The sequence below is a fragment of the Lemur catta genome, chromosome 1 (genome assembly GCF_020740605.2).
Source record: "Lemur catta isolate mLemCat1 chromosome 1, mLemCat1.pri, whole genome shotgun sequence".
Taxonomy (NCBI): Eukaryota; Metazoa; Chordata; class Mammalia; order Primates; family Lemuridae; genus Lemur; species Lemur catta.
The window spans coordinates 152,833,331-152,850,902 of record NC_059128.1 but is presented as its reverse complement, the minus strand read 5'-3'; the positions used below and the strand labels follow the sequence as shown (position 1 = coordinate 152,850,902).

General features: G+C 35.0%; 1 protein-coding gene across 1 annotated transcript in view; it reads left to right on the top strand.

Moving 5' to 3' along the window:
* The window catches only part of CMC1 (C-X9-C motif containing 1), a 77,143-nt gene extending 59,856 nt beyond the window's left edge, over positions 1-17,287 (top strand). The window contains exons 3-4 of the mRNA XM_045537700.1: positions 13,707-13,797; positions 16,985-17,287. Of these exons, the coding sequence (XP_045393656.1) occupies positions 13,707-13,797; positions 16,985-17,105 (212 nt within the window). The 3' untranslated portion in view covers positions 17,106-17,287. The remainder of the gene's footprint in view (positions 1-13,706; positions 13,798-16,984) is intronic.
* The last annotated feature ends 285 nt before the right edge of the window (positions 17,288-17,572 follow it).

The window sequence follows — 17,572 nt, the reverse complement described above, 5'->3', positions numbered from 1 at the left end:
TAGAAATTAAAAAGATCTGGTTCTAAGCTAGTCTCTCATACTATGTGATCTTAGAAATATGATGTGACCTATTTAAAGCTCAGTTAACTCATCTGGCAAATGAAGACATTACGTGAGAAAATGGCAAACCAAGAAAAAGGCCTCCCCAAATAAGACAGTTTCTTCTAATGGAGAAATGAATTAAGAATGATTTTAGACCCTATTCAATATTATTAATATATTCTTGCCCTTTGGTTTTTCCATAAACAGAAATCATCTATGTTCCCAGTACTACATGCTAAGTGCTCCTTGTAGGAATCACATTTTAATTTCATTAAATTTATATTTTAATACACTGAAATAATGAATCTGAGTATCTCCCTCAAACTTTTTAATTTCTATTTAAACCCCAAAGTTTTATGTTATCTTTTTTTAAACTTTGTTTTTGGATAAATTCTGAATATAACCCTAACTAAACTGAAGACATAATGATCATAAAGTACAGTGTCAAAAAATTTAGATCCGTGTCAAAGAAACTAGGTAACAGTAATGGGAGAGATTAACAACACCATATTTTAAAATATAAGGGTGAGTTAAATCAGCTTAAGCCTAGTAGAAAATAAGGACTATAACTCTTAACAATCATTCATTTAATTCACTTATTTATTCAGCTGTTTGTTGAATACCTGCTAAGCAGGTAAAGTTTACCAAGTGATTACTTATAACTTAGCTTTTATTTTCTTAAATATTTTCTTTTGATTAGATATTTTAATAGGCTTAAAAATGATCGATGGAAAGAAAAATATGCTATAAAATATGGGTGATAAGCCTAAAATGATCATAAGTTTAAAATCATGAAGCAATAGCCTGATCATCACCAGCTATCTGCATCTCACCTGAAACATAGGGAACTAAAAATGTCTAAAGCTGTGTTGTCTGACATGGTAACCACTAGGTACATGTGTCTATTTTAATTTAATTAAAATTATTTAAAATGAAAAATTAGTTATACAGTCTCATTAGGCACATTTCAGGTGCTCAGCAATCACATGTGACTAGTGGCCATGCTATTGGAAAGTGGAGAGAACATTTCCATAATCACAGAAAGTTTTATGGGACAATATAAATCTAATGCAGGCCATATATATAATTTTAAATTTATAATAGTCACATTTTTAAAGTGTAAAATTAATTTTGAAGGTAAAATCAATTTCATTATATTCTGTTAAACTTAATATATCCAAAATAATATCTTTTCAACATGTAATTAAAAATTATTGAGATATTTTACATCATTTTTCACCCTAAGCTTCCAAAATCCAGTGTAAATTTTATATTTACAGTACACTGTAATACAGAGTGGCCACACTTCAAGTGTACAGTGGCCACAGGTGACTAGTGGCTACCATATTGCACAATGCAGGTCTAGAGGTTACAAACCCAAGTTGACCTAATTTTGATACAACTACCTGGTAGTATTAAGTTCTGTCATGTGTCGGCCACTATATTATAATCACACTGAAGTTAGGAACCATACTTTACATCTAATGAACACTTAGAGAATAGAAAATAAAAGCTGTGTTTAATGCTTTGGAGATAAGCAAGGATTTTTTTCTGTTCTAATCCCATCTCTGGCACATTATGTGAATCAGACATATTTCTGGACAGCAGTATAACTTAAAATTTTAACATAAAAACTTTTCACTCTTCCTCTTAGTAGACGTCTCAGCAGCATTTGACAATATTGACTATTCCTTCCTTAATCCAAACTATCAGAAAAGACAGTCATCCAGTGGACATCTATTATTTATTTAGATTTTGTATTTTAAAATCATATTCAAATAATTTATAGAAGAATAAAGGGATAGTGACTTTAGAAATTATAATAAGAATAAGAATTTAAACATAGCAAGCCCAAATTTTATTCCATCTTTTTCTTATTTTAACAGTTTTATACTTGAAATAGTATCTTTTTTTTTTTTTTTTTTTTTTGTGAGACAGAGTCTCACTCTGTTGCCCAGGCTAGAGTGCCATGGTGTCAGCCTAGCTCACAGCAACCTCAAACTCCTGGGCTGAAGCAATCGTGCCTCAGCCTCCCAAGTACCTGGGACTGCAGGTATGCACCACCATGCCTGGCTAATTTTTTCTATATGTTTTTTTAGCTGTCCAGCTAATTGCTTTCTATTTTTAGTAGAGACGGGGTCTCACTCTTGCTCAGGCTGGTCTCAAACTCCTGAGCTCAAACGATCCTCCCACCCCGGCCTCCCAGAGTGCTAGGATTACAGGCGTGAGCCCATCCTTTGAATGCAACTAACTATTCATCGTGAACCTGGGCCATAACTATCTTGTAGATTCTGACTCCAGATTTCAACTGTATCACTAAATAGGTTCTGGTTTACCATGAATCTGAGTTCTTCTTGAACTTGCCTCTTTAAAGTGCAGTATTTTGGAAAACGTTAATGACTCAATTTTGTTGAAGTAAAGATGGCCATTCTTTTTTGCTCCATAATTTTATTTTATTTTTTTTTCAGGGACATACTCTCATTGCATTTGCTCCATAATTTTAAAGGATTTTCATTTTTAGACTTATGAATACTATTTCCATCTCATTACCTTTGTTTATACACATGTCTTTGGCATTTGGATCAAGTACATTTCACCACACAGATATCATAAAAATTGAAAGAATACTGCCACGTTGTCCTTGTAGCACAATGGGTTTTGTTACATAATACTGCATAAAAAGTCCCTCCTATTGAATGACTAATGGAATGAGATTACCATTTTTCTTTTTTGTCCTTAAAAATATATTATTCACTTATCAGTTCCTGATCTTGAGAAAAGACATCTAGGATATTGTCATCTGAAGACTCATAGTCTATGATTATGTGGTTATGTGATCAAATTCATCATCATCATTAAAGTTGATAATGCTGCTGTAGGTTTCTTCGCATTCTTCTAATTCATCTAATAATTGTGTAACATCTTTTGGTCAGTCTCCCCCACCCCCCTGCTACGGCCGCTGTGGCAGTGTGTTAGTTTTGTGTTGCTACTATAACAAGTTGTACAAACTTAGTAGCTTAAAACAACACAAAGTTACTGTATTGCAGTTCTATAGTTCCAAAGTGAGACATGGGTCTCACTGGGCTAAAATCAATGTGTTGGCAGATGTATTCATTTTTGGAGACTCTGGGGGAAAGTCTGTTTCTTTGCCTTTTTCAGCAAAGGTGAAGGTGTTTCCTTTCCTCCATATTTAAAAGCATCTTTCTGATCCAGCTTCCATTGTAACATCTTTACTCTTTTCTGCCTCTTTTGGTTTTGGGTGACTTCTGTATTTTAAGGTCAGCTAATTAGCAAACTTAATTCCATCTGCAACCTTAATTCCTCTTTGCCATGTAACCTAACATATTCATAGGTTTCAGAGATTATGACTTAGACATCTTTGGTGGCTATTATTCTACCAACTGTGTAGAGTTAAAGCTGAAAAAAAAAGAGAAAAGTTATAAACCTACATTTTTGTAATATTTTCATGAATGGTACAATATTTGGGTAATATATAAGAAAAGTGATATAATAATGAAGGTTTCTTTCACTGTTGCATCATCTCTCTGTGGGATTTCATCATTCTGTTTTCTTATTATTTTAGTCATTTTTGGCATAGTTGGAAATAATGGACAAGTCATGATAAAATAACTTCTAGTATGATGAAATAAAATGTTTCAAAATGCAGGAAAAATTAAGATGAATAAGTTACATATTATATCTTAGCTTTATACCAAGAGTCAATGAGCCTATTTGATGGAATGAGTTTTATTGTATTAAAAATATATTAGTTTTCTTTAGCCTTTTTTTAGAGGCCTTCAGAACCCTTTGGAAAGAATATTACCCTTGTAATAGTTACAAAACTACTCTTAAACTAAAAAGCTAAAATTCGGTCTAGTGGACCCTGATTATACTAGGATCAAACACTTGGTTTCCTTGATTTCCGTGATGCTGCATAGTTGTCTGTATCTTTCCAGTCTCTTCTTTCCTAGACCCATAAATATTGGTATTTCTCAGTGGTCGTCCAGGGCTTCTTTTCTTTTCATTATTTTTCATGAGTTACTACTACTATCAAAACAGTATCTTTGGGCCGGGCGTGGTGGCTCAGGACTGTAATCCTAGCACTTTGGGAGGCCTAGGCCAGAGGATTGCTTGAGGCAAGGAGTTCGAAACCAGCCTGAGCAAGAGCAAGACCCCCATCTCTAAAAAAAATAGAAAAATTATCTGGGCATGGTGGTATGCACTTGTATTCCCAGTTTCTCAGGAGGCTGAGAGAGGAGGGTCCCTGGAGTCCAGGAGTCTGACATTGCAGTGAGCTGTGATGATGCCACTGCACCCTAGCGCGTAGCCCAGAGATAGAGGTACAGGCTCGTATAGTTAACTGTCTTCTGGGCAAGTTTTCTTAGATGTTTCACAGGCCCACTAGCTGAACATGTGCTAAACTTACTGTAATCTGTATTCCATCTTTCTCCACTGGCCACTACCAAAACAGAACAAAATCGTATGCTATTCATTTTCTGGTGTGTGTGTGTGTGTGTGTATGTGTGGATCAGATGTATGGCTTGCACTGGTTTCTACCAATCCATAAGTTGTCTTTGCAGATTGTTGTTTCCTTTGCTATGAAGAAGGTTTTCAGTTTGATGTAATTCCTTTTTGTTTTTGTGATTTGCATTTTTGGAATCAATTCAAAAATCATTACCCAGACTGATGTCATGTAGTTTTTCCCCTATATTTTCTTTTGGTAATTTTATAGTTTCTGGTCTTACATTTAAGTCTTTAATCCATTTTGAGTTGATTTTTGTATATGGTGTGAGATAAGGACCCGGTTTTATTCTTCTGCAAGTGAATGCCCAGTTTTCCCAACATCATTTATTGAAGAGACTATCCTTTTCACATTTCATATTCTGGCACCTTTGTTAAAAATCAGTTGACCATACATGCGTGGTTCATTTCTGGACTCTCTGTTCTGTTTCATTGGTTGATGTGTCAATTTTTTTGCTGCCCTTTATCATGCTGTTTTAATTACTATAACTTTGCAATATAATTTGAAATATGACAGTGTAATACCTCTTGCTTTGCTTTTTTTGTTCACAGTTGCATTGGTTATTTAGGTTTTTTTGTGATTTTATATGAATTATAGGATTGCTTTTCCTCTTTCTATGAAAAATGACATTGGAATTTTGATACGGATTGCATTGAATCTATAGTTTGCCTTGGGTAGTATGGATATTTTGGCAATATTAATTCTTGCAATTCATTGTGAAAATTATCAGAATCAAAATAGGGCCAGGGAATGCCATAAAAGGAGGGCTTTTGCACACCTATGCCTGATAACAACAACTATCACCTCATACACTGTTGATGGGACTTCAAATTAGTACAACCTCTATGGAAAGGAGTATGGAGATGCCTTGAAGAATTAAAAGTAGAACTATCATTTTATCCACCAACCCCACTACTGGGTATTTACCCAAAGGAAAAAAAAAGACATTCTATAAAAAAGCCACCTGTATAGCAGCACAATTCCCAATTGCAAAGATGTGGAAACAACCCCAGTGCCCATCAATACATGAGTGGATTAATAAAATATGGTATATTTATACCATGGAGTACTACTCAGCCATAAAAAATGGTGAACTAATGCCTCTTGTATTGACCTGGATGGAATTGGAGACCATGCTTCTAAGTATCACAAGAATGAAAAAACAAACAACACATATACTCACCATTAAATTGGGACTAATCAATCAACACTTACAAGCACATATGGAAATAACGTGCATCAGAAATCAAGCAGGAGGGAGGGAGGGAGGAGGGGATAGGTAAATTCACACATAACGGGCACAATGCACACTATCTGGGTGATGAGCACACTTATAACTTTGACTCCAACAGTACAAAAACAATTTATCTAACCAAAACATTTATATCCCCATAATATTCTTAAATTTAAAAAGGCGGGGCACTATCACAAATACTCTGCAAAAAACCTCAGTCTTACACAAAGGCCACCACAACCTTACAAAAAAATTACTTCTGCTAGGACATCTGCCCAGCAACTGCCTGTCTGTCCTTGGACTGATGCCATCCTTATTATTGATCCTTGTAGCCAAGGATAATTGTCTCAGAACAACTTATCTACCCTCCTCATTTTTCCTTTAAAAACTCTTGTCTTATTTTGCCTCCCTGAATGTTTCCACATGTTCCCACTGTAGTGCCCATTCATGAATAAATTTCATTTTCCTTTACCATCTCCCTCTCTGTCATTTAGGTTTGACATCATGAACATGGGATATCTTTCCATTTATTTGTATTAAATATCTTCTCTCATTTCTTTCTTTCATTAATGTTTTATAGTTTTCAGTGTACAGGTCTTTCATCTTTTTGGTTAAATTTACCTCTAAGTATTTTACTATTTTTTTAAGCTAGTCTAAATGGGACTGTTCTCTTTATTTATTTTTGGATAGTTCGTTGTTAGTGTATAGAAACTCTACTGTATTTTGAGTGTTGATTTTGTGTCCTGCAATTTTATTATATTCACTTATTAGTTCTAAGAGTTTTTTTGGTGGCGTATGTAGGGTTTTTTATTCATAAGATCATGTAATCAGCAAATAGTGACAGTGTTATTTTTCCTTTCATATTTGTATGCCTTTTATTTTTTTCTTTTGCTTAATTGCTCTGGGAAGGACTTCTAATATGCTGAAAAGAAATAGCAAAAGTGGACATCTTTGCCTTGTCCCAAATCTAAGAGGAAAGTCTTTAAATTTTTCACTATCAAGTATAATATTAGCTGTGCGCTTCTCAAATATGGCCTTTATTGGGTTGAGGTACATTCTTTCTATACTTAATTTGGTAGAGTTTTTTTAATCATGAAAGAATATTGAATTTTTCTAATGGTTTTTTGGGGGGCATCCACCGGAATGTCCTTTATTCTGTTAATGTCATGTATCACCTTTGTTGATTTGTATATGTTGATCCATTCTTTCATCCCAAGGATAAATCCCCCTTGATCATGGTGGATGATCCTTTTAATATGTTGTTGAATTGGGTTTGCTAGTGTTTTGTTTAGGATTTTTGCACCTATGTTCGTTAAGGATATTGGACTGGTAATTTTCTTTTCTTATAATGTCCTTATCTGGCTTTGGTATAAGGGTCATGCTGGCCTTGTAAAAAAGTAGAAGAATTCCATCCTTTTAAGTCTCTTGGAAGAGTTTGGGAAGGATTGCCATTAGTGTTTCTTTAAATGTATGGTGGAATTTGGCAATGAAGCCATCATGTCCTGAGCTTTTCCTTATGGGAAACTTTTTGTTACTGATTCAACTTCTTTATTCATTATTGGTCTGTTCAGATTTTCTATTTTTTCATGATTCATTCTTGGTAGGTTGTATGTGTCTAGGAATTTATCCATTTTTTTGTAGGCTACCCAACGTGTTGGCATATATTATAGTTCTAGTAGTCTCTTATATGCTTTGTATTTCTGTGGTATGTTGTAATGTCTCCTCTTTCATTTTTGATTTTCTTTATTTGAGTCTTTCTTTTATTCTTAGTCTAGCTTAAAGGACTGTCAATTTTGTTTATCTTTTCAAAAACTCAATTGTTAGTTTCCTTGATCTTTTGTATTATTTTTCCTGCTCCCACAGAGCAGGAACCCTCTCTTTTTTATTCAACATGGAAACCCCAGCATTGCTAAGCACACAGGAAGTACTTTGAAAATGTTTGTTGAATGAATGAATGATATTTTATGAACCTCTGAATAAGTACTAAAAAGCCAAATGAAAACAATTAAATATTTTAATTTATTGATGAGCTAATACATGTGAAACATTAATTACCTCTTTGGACAGTACTTAGTTATAGTAAACACAATAGATATTAGCTATTACTGTTGCTATTGTGAAGACAAGAATGTAAGTGATTTTTTTGGTTTTACTTTGTAAGTAAAGAAAAAACTAATGCAAAATTTACAGATGAATCATTTCTTTAATATTAAAGTAACAGCATGATTTGATAATTTCCCATTTTTAGTATTATAGATTTGCCTTTGGAAATTAAAATATTTTTAAAGGTGTGAGTACAGTGAACAAGCCATTATTTCAATGTATGTCTCTTAGAAAATATGCTTATCATTTCTGCATATTATATTTTTCCATTTGAACTATTAGATTTATGGATCTTTGGAAAATTATTCATGGAACTCTTTTTTTTCTTTTTTTGGCTAGAATGTTTACTGGAAAAGACTCACTAATAATACACTTTTTTCAACTCACTTCAACTTGTCCTAATTTACTTCCCACCCAGTCTAGAATTTATTTATAATATTTGGCTTTGTCTATAGGTTGGATTGGATTCTTTCCAAACCTTGATTTCATTTAGCTGAACAGTCATTAGAAAGAAAAGGACAAAATACTGTCTTCATTGTCTATGCTTTGGTTCAGGCCTTCATCATTGCATTTGAAACTGGTGAGCCAAAAACTGAGGGTGACCTCCTGTTGTCTTCAGGCACTTTTTACTTCACAGCTTCCAGAAGGGATGATGATTACTGAGAGCGGCACAGCACTTAGGCATTGTCTACAGGGACCTGACATTAAACTGTTCACTATGGAAATCTTCACATAGAAGATAGCTTTTCTTGAGAAAATTTAGTTTTAGATTTCAATTTACATCACAAATTTAAAAGCATAGATAACTTTATCTAAAGGGAAATATAACTAAAAGTCGGCATCTAGACCCTCCCCAAATTTTATCATTTTTAGTCTTATATTTTTAAAACTTCTTATGATTGACTAATTGGTCAAAAGATCTTGTCCACATTGTCTTTACATTATATTTCTATTTTTATTCCATTTTGTATGAGGAAATAGTTTTGTGCTTAAGATTTCTATTTGTAGAGTTGTTATATTAACATAATATATTTAGGGTGATTTTTAAGTCTTCTCTACTATGTTCTTTAATAAACAGGGCCTCCTAAATGTTTTTTATTTAGATTAATTTGAAGTTCCACATTTAAAGTTGAAACTCATTAAGATGATGGTGTACTCACAGAAATATTGCTTGTTGTTTATATGGTTAAAACTCTGAATTATATATTAGTATCCAAATATATCTTTGCTTTTTGTAATGCTTGAAAAAACTAGTCATTTTATAAATACTTGTTAAGAAAATTAAGGTATGGGGAAGTTAGATATAGCTGCTATGTCTAAAGATAGTTGTGAAAAAATTTATTTTTAAAATCAAAATAATGGAGATATAAACAGAGTGGTCATAGTTACAGAAATGAAATAATAGGGATTATTTCTTTTGATTTTGTATGTTTTTAAATTATCATCTCTCAGTAAGTGCTTTAGTTCTCATTAGATAACTACATTTGCAAAATATGTTGTTTGAAACTGCCTATATGCAGAGAAAAGTGTAAAAGATCAAATGTCTGATTTTTCTAGTTCCATGCATAGCTGTTGTTCCATAAGTATTTATTTTGGTTCAATTAAGGGACCTTATTATTGACATTATTTAAATATTAAAACATTTCCATACATTAAATGAGTTGAAAATCATTTCAGGTCATTATTTCTGTTACTGCTTTTATATGGAGGCTCTCAAAAAGTGTCTTCATATCACAGTAAACTGGAAATTCTATAGACTACTTGTATTTAATTATAATATGAATAATTATTTTGTCTATTATCTTAATTAGACTAAAGTTAGGAGACGACTTTATCTCTTTCTGTTCTGCCCTAGATGTTGTTGATCCAAATTTTATTATATCCAAAGAATGTTTTTTTTATCAACAGTGTATTATATGAAGTGTTTTTTTTGAGAAATGAAGAGTTTACAAAAGAAAGAAATGAAAGGTCATACTTTTAGTATTTTAAAGAAAAGAGGTCTCACATTTCTTTAAGCTTTGGAATAACTTTTAACAGTCTTTCCACATTCCTATTCTCACTGTTTATTGACACTTATTGGTGTTATCTTAAGATGGACTTAATTGAATGAAATTTTATTTTTATAGTCTTTAATGGTAATTTAAATTACTGATAGATATACAAGCTCTTTAACATTTAACATAAAACTGAAAGATGGAAGCAATTTAAATGGATTTGTTTCAGAAATCATTTGACAATCTTAGCAACATCACTATTATATGACTACTAATGTAGAATGAGATAAAAATCCTCATTAAAATCTTGTTGCTAAACAAGTGACAAAAACTTTACAAACAGCTTGAGGCTTCAGGTCAGTCATAGTTACTCCACAAGAGATTTAGACAAGTGTGAAAATATTTAGACTGTGTCTTTGTTGTGATCAGAATACATAAATGCTATGGTGCATCAGTTCCCTACCGAGAAAATTTTTATTCATATTAGAGAAAACATATATTAAAACAATGCAATGCCTAAGCATTCTGTTGGGAATTTCTTAAGTCAGTAAAAGTATGGGGTTTGTTAAATTCGGAAAGTAGACTTTTGATAATACCCATTGTATTTGTGTTTTCCAGAAAAGGACTGGGGTTTGGTCAACTAGCACAGCAGTCTCCAACCTTTTTGGCACCAGGGACTGGTTTCATAGAAGACAATTTTTGCAGGGACAGGGGTGGAGGGGATGGTTTCTGGATGATTCAAGCACATAACATTTATTGTGCACTTGATTTCTATTATTATTACATTGTCAGTTGATTTCTATTATTATTACATTGTCAGTTGCCACTCACTGATAGGGTTTTGATATGAGTCTGCAAACAATTGATTTATTATGGTCTCAGTGCAGTCAAACCTCTCTGCTAATGATAATCTGTAGAGCTAGCATCACCGCCTCAGCTCCACCTCAGATCATCAGGCATTAGGTTCTCACAAGGAGTGCACAACCTAGATCCCTCACATGCGCAGTTTACAGTAGGGTTCACGCTTCTATGAGAATCTAATGCTGCTGCTGATATGACAGGAAGTGGAGCTCAGGTGCTCAGGAGCTCAGCAACTGATAGGGAGCAGCTGTAAATACAGATGAAGCTCTGCTTGCTCACCCACCACCCACCTCCTTCTGTGCGCCCCAGTTCCTAACAGGCCACAGACTGGTACTGGTCTGCAGCCTCGGGGTTGGGGACTGCAGATAGGCAAAATTCATGATCTAATGATCTTTCTTCTAGACATTGTCTAGGTGAACTAGTCTGGTGTAGGTATAGTGAGGTGACAGTAAGGGCAAGGTGGTACAGGGGAATTTATCACCACTATTGAACATGCCAATTCTCTAAGGAAGTCTTTTGCCAGATTTAGTCAATTTTGGATTAACTTTATGTACATATTCCCTTTCAGGATTGCCCACATCTTAATTTTTATTTGAGATCATAATCTTTGCTCGTATAAAGCCAGATCTTAGCATCATGCTATAAGTAGAAAAATTAGCATGTAGGACTAGATAGGCTTTCCAGAGTGAAAGTTAATGGACATTCCGACAGCCACACAGCCTCCCTTCAGTGTCTCCACTTGATAATGAGTGGGCTGTAAGTCTGTTTTGCCTTTTGAGTTGTAGGGATCCTTAGTCAAAGGGCACAAAGGAATTTCTCTTGGTTTGATTTGACCTATGTGCCCAGCTCATTGGAACAAGAACATTTGTAGTTGGAATAAAGAAGATACCTGATTACATTCAGAGTCTAACAGGCCAAGGTAGGAACACGAGAGCAAATGGGAGTACCAAGACTAGTGAACAAGAAGCTAAAGGAAGCTAATCCTGTGTGTCTTTGAAGGGGAATATTACATATCACTCAGTTTCATGTGATCATGTACATTACATTATTTAAATTAAAGTTACTTCTTGCATCCTTTGTTCTTGTTCCTGTTCTACCAATTTTTTTTTAAAGTATGTCTATGATGCAGTGGGTGGATAAAAATATCTATGCTTGTCTCAGCAAAGCCCCCCAATGAGTTTTTTACGCATTTAACAAATCTCAATCATATTTGCTTGCTGTGGTTTAAAAATATTTTTCTTACATATTATAGGTATGTATCTTCATGAAGACTTCTGAAATTACCTACTTGCTTTAAGATAATTATAAATAATTTATATTCCTCAGTAACTGGAAGGATAACACATAGCTTGAGAGAGGGTGGAATCTTGATAATTTTGTATTTAAAAAGTTATAAAAGATATTAAGAAAACATAATTTTTTGCCTACAGGTTCTTTGTGAGGATGATGTCATATTTTAAGCTCTGACATGGAAATGGTTGGTTACTTACAGCAGATTAGAGGTGGCAGAGCCTGGAACTAGAGCAGCCAGTGGTCAGAAGGAAGGACCAGAATAGCTCAGGAGAGTAGCTGCACAAGGTGGGGAACAAAGCATATTGTCTTGTGGAAGGGACAGGTAGGACTGAGTCTGACCCAAAGCAGACACAAAACGGAGTAACAAGTGGCCCAGCTGTGGGTGGAGTGTGGCACTAGGCTTTTCTGGGTTGGAGGCGCTGAGAAGGCAGAATACCAAAGGGGCCAGTACAATTTAAAATGGAAATTTAATAGAAAGCCATCTAAAGTTTTTGGGGCATCTAGAGCTGATGGTAATGAAATGGGGGTCCTGTTATTAGAAGTTCATGCACCGCGGCAGGATTGTATAAAAGAAAGAGGGGCTGGGCATGGTGGCTTATGCCTGTAATCCCAGCATTTTGGGAGGCTGACGCTGGACGATTGCTTGAGCCCAAGAGGTCAAGACCAGCCTGGACAAAATAGTGAGACGCCGTCTCTACAAAAAGTAGAAAAATTAGTTGGGTGTGTGGTGATGCATATGTGTAGTCCCAGCTACTTGGGAGGCTGAGGCAGGAGGATCACTTGAGCCCAGGAGTTTGAGGCTGCAGTGAGTCACACCACTGTACTCAAGTCTGGGTGACAGAGTGAGACCCTGTCTCTAAGGGGAAGAAAAAAGGGATAGGGATGCCTTGATGCCATCAGGTGTGGACCCACTAGCTTTGCATGTACTGGGGGGAAACACAGAGACTGGACACCAGATACTGATGTCTGGAAACAATTCCCCTTTGACTCTTATTTATTGCTCCTAGAATATATAGTCATGCACTGTATAATGACCTTTAGGTAAATGACAGACTGCATATATGACAGTGGTCTCATCAGATTACAACATCGTATTTTTACCGTACCTTTTCTGTGTTTAAATATGGTTAGATACACAAATATCATTGTGTTACAATTGCCTGCAGTATTCAGTACAGTAACATGCTGTACAGGTTTGGAGCCCCAGAACAATAGACTATACCATACAGCCTATGTGTGTAGTAGTCTATACCATAGAGTTTTGTGTAAGTACACTCTATAATGTTTGCACAGTGACAAGATCGCCTAATGATGCATTCCTCAGAAGGTCTCACTGTCATTAAGCAGAGCGTGACTATACTGTCTTTCTCTACCAGAAACCCTACTTGGTCTCTACATCTTGTTTTATCTCTATGAAGCCTCCTCACCCTTTATCTAAGAAGTCCTCTGTCCCTCCTCAGATCTCATTTATTTCTGCACAATGAACAACATTGATCTCTTTCTGCTTTTTGCTAGTGTACATGTCTTTTGTTGAGCATTACTGTGTGCCAAGCACAATCTAGTTAATAGATGATAAATGAACAAATATTTTAGAGCTGTTAAAATTATATTCATGTAATTCCAAGTCATTTTTTTCCTTCCAAATATTTTATTTCAGATTTTACCAAATGTTGCAAGAACTCTGGACTCCTTATGGTAGTAAAATGCCGAAAAGAAAATTCTGCATTGAAAGAATGTCTAACTGCTTAGTAAGTAGTAACCTCAGTGTTTGTACTTGTGTGTGTGTGTGTGTGTGTGTGTGTTTGTGTAGTAGTAGTAGTAGTAGTAGTAGTAGTAGGTAAGAGAATGTTATTTAACTCATTATATGCAATGTATTCTGTACCTCCCCTGCCAGATTTGTCATATAGTTGGCTGAGTCTAAAGTTCAATATGTTGGAGATTATTCTTTAAAAAGCAACATAACTATGAAAGTCTTTCCAAGTTATGTTTGTCAGCATTGTATTTGATTAAAAAGATGAAGTCAGAGAAGAAAAATATATGATTTTTTTCCACATGATTTAACAAATCCCTTTTGATAAACAGGTTGATCTATGTATAGAATATAGTATAGGCTGATTTTTGTTTATTCTAATGGAAAGATAACCAAATTAAAGATCTATAAGACCTTTTCCAGCCTTGTGATTTGTTAGATTAATATAACTCCTAGGAAATTTATAATAAATCATATGAATGATACAAAAGTAAATTTAGAGTTTGAAGTTAATCAAATTAATTTGAAAAAAGTCTTAAATATCATGTTTACTAATATTTTGTTGTAGTTCCTTAAATCTTTAATTAAAACTATGTGAAGTTCTTTGAATTCGTGTGCTTTCTATCTTATCTGTCCATGTTTTATTACCCACATTATTGACAGACAATATTGCAGAATACTTTAGTGAATATTGCTAATGGGTAGTTGGAGGCCTTAGTTTTGGTAAGCCCTTATTTCCTTTAATACTGTACACCTCCAGCCTGTGAAGCATGTATGTCAGCGTGGTATGACATTTCTTTGGGTATTAAATAAAAATGCAAGTAATGATTACCTGAATCCTATGTGGTTTTTTTCCTTAAATAACATTATTTGCACATAAATTTATAGACTTTTTTTAGAATGCTGGAGTTGGAAGAGACTTTAGAGATTATCTGAACTCATCTCTACATTTATAGATGAGGAAACACACTCGAGGTTCACGTTTTTCCTCAAGTTAATAATATCAACAGCAGCCCTTATTTATGGTCCAGGAACTGGACTCAGCGCTTTACCACAGAGGAGTGAAAGTTTATTCTGTGACTTACTCTTCTTCCACTTTGTTCTCTGGAGCTCACAAGAGATACTTAATGAGTAAATGAATCTTCTAAAGTTTTGTGTGACTGAGTTGTTAAACTCTGTTTTATATATTGATTAAAGAATTTTTATAACTCAGATTCAAGTCATCATAATTAATTGTAATCCTTATTTTGATCCTTCCCCCCCCCCCCCTCCCCGGAGGAGGCAGCTCCAGAGCAGTGTAGACAGGAGCACAGACTGCAGAGAGGGCAGCCTGGGCTCACTGGATCGGAGAGAGCTTAGCTAGGCACGTGGCCTTAGGCAGGTCCTCACTGTGAGAAAGGATGATATACCTCATGGAGTGATTGTGAGGCACTGTATGTAAACACATATACCCCGGTGCCTGGCACACAGGAAGTATTCAGTAAATGTTAGCTTTTTTGATTTGTGTTTGTTATTATTTGTTATCTGAATATTAATCATTTGAAGATCCTTCTATCTCCCACCCTTTAGAAATACAAAGAGAAAATAACAGGTTCTAGTCCATCCTGGGGAAAGGGCTGGGAAGGGTGGGAGGAGGCTGCTTCTGTTTGTTGAGAGGAGAGATAAGCAGTGAAGGAAACAAAGAGGGATGTGACATTTGCTGAAAGTAAATGGAAAGTTATTAAGGAAAATTTTGCTTGACCTTAAGTTCCAAAATATACTAAGAAATAGTATTTTTTTATCTTTAAATAAGAAAATGCTCTGCTTTGTTAGTTATTATTGACATTCCATGAAATGAATGTAACCACTATCCTCTCTCATCTTGAAATATGGTTTGTGCTCCTTTATTTTTATCTCCCACCTTCGTTCATTCCTCAGTACACTATGACCAGATTTCTGCCCTGACTCTACTGAAACTGCTCTTCCTAAAGGTTCTGATGGGCTCATGGTAGCCAAGTCCAACAAGTAGGTCTTCGTCTTTTAGTTGGCCCCTCTCTGACAATCCCTTATTAAAAATCTCCCCTGATAACGCTCTTTCCCATTTCCCCAACATCTCTCTGTACTTTTTTTTTTTTTAAAAAATAATCCTTTTGCACGCCAACCTCTGTACTTCTTTTCAACCTTTTCTTCCTTAATCTACTCCTTAAAGTTGGTGTTTCCCTGGGTTCTCTTCTCATTCTTAAATCTGAGAAAGTTCAGTCTGCACCTATGGATTCAATTACCTTCTATAAAAAATGACATTTCTGTTTCTATCTTCAAGTCCAAAACTGAACTCGGCTCCTTTTGGTCTTCCTGCATCATGTGTCTGTGAATTATGCAGTTGTCTAGAATCTGGAGTCTTGTCTCCTAACTCTAATTGGTTATTTCCCATTGATTGCCTAAATCTCCCCCATACCCATTTCTTCCTTTTCATTCCTATGGCTCCTTCTTTGGCCTAGGCCCTCATCATTTTTTGCCTGCATTATTTTAATAGTTGGACATCTTGCCTCTAACCTTGCCTGCCCTCTTTCATCCTATCTGCCACATGCTGTCAGATTCATTCAAGACGCAAAACTGATTTTACAGTTGCTCTATTAATTGTGCCCCAGTGCTTTCAGGATAGATTTTAATTTCTTGGTATGGCATAAAGGCCATCATGATTTGGCTTTTGCCCATTCCATCTTCATCTTAGGCTGTCTCCTCTGTGTGTCATCTGCAATAGTGGTACTAAAGTACTTGCAGTTCTTCCTGCATCACAGTTTTTCCTCATCTATGTGCCTGTCCACATGTGCCTTCTGTGTGGACTTCTGTTGGTTCAAAATGCAACTCAGACATTTCCCCTTGATATCTCTGCCTTCCCTCCACATTTCCATGGTTTATTGGGCAATACATCGATCGTAGCACTTTGTATACTTAATTGTAATCCAATCTTTACTGGTCTGCCCCATGACACCATAGGTTCCTTGAGGACAAGAGCTGTCTTGTTGCTCTATCCTGTGACAGTGCTATGTAAAAATGGATCACAGTGTCTTCAATTTAGTAGCATGTTTACAGTCAATGTGACCATTGAGCCTGATGAACTAGATGCCTGAATATTATTAAAGTAAGCTTATATTGAATGCTTACAAAGTTATTAATTTTAAAATATTTTCATTTCCTTCTTGTAGCTATAATGATCCAGCCTTTTATGAAGAATGCAAAATGGAATACTTGAAGGAAAGGGAAGAATTCAGAAAAACTGGAATTCCTACCAAGAAAAGGCTACAGAAGCTTCCCACGAGCATGTAAGCAAAAATTCCAGTGATACTCAGGAACTCTAATATTTATAGAAGTCATTCATAGTATAAATCAACGGAAATAAATAAAACCACTTAAATAAATAAATCAATCAGCACTCAAGAATGTGTGTTCACTTCATCCTAATTATGGAATATTAATTTTACCTGAAATAAACATTTTTTTATTTCAAAGATCTTGTTTATTGAATGGAATAAATACTGAAATGGGATATGGTTTCCCTGGTCATTCTGGATTTTTTGTTTCTCTAGAACTATAGTTCTATAGTAGTGATACTGATTTCTAGAGTTTCATATGGATCTTATATTACCTTCATCCAATGTATAATATGCTAATGGATAATCATGGGGGCCAAAAGTAATTAAAGAAATGTAGGAATAGACAACCTTCAAAGGTGTTAATAATCAGGCAGTATAACTGAATGGCTGTGAACCAGAATCCTTCATGGGCTATCACTT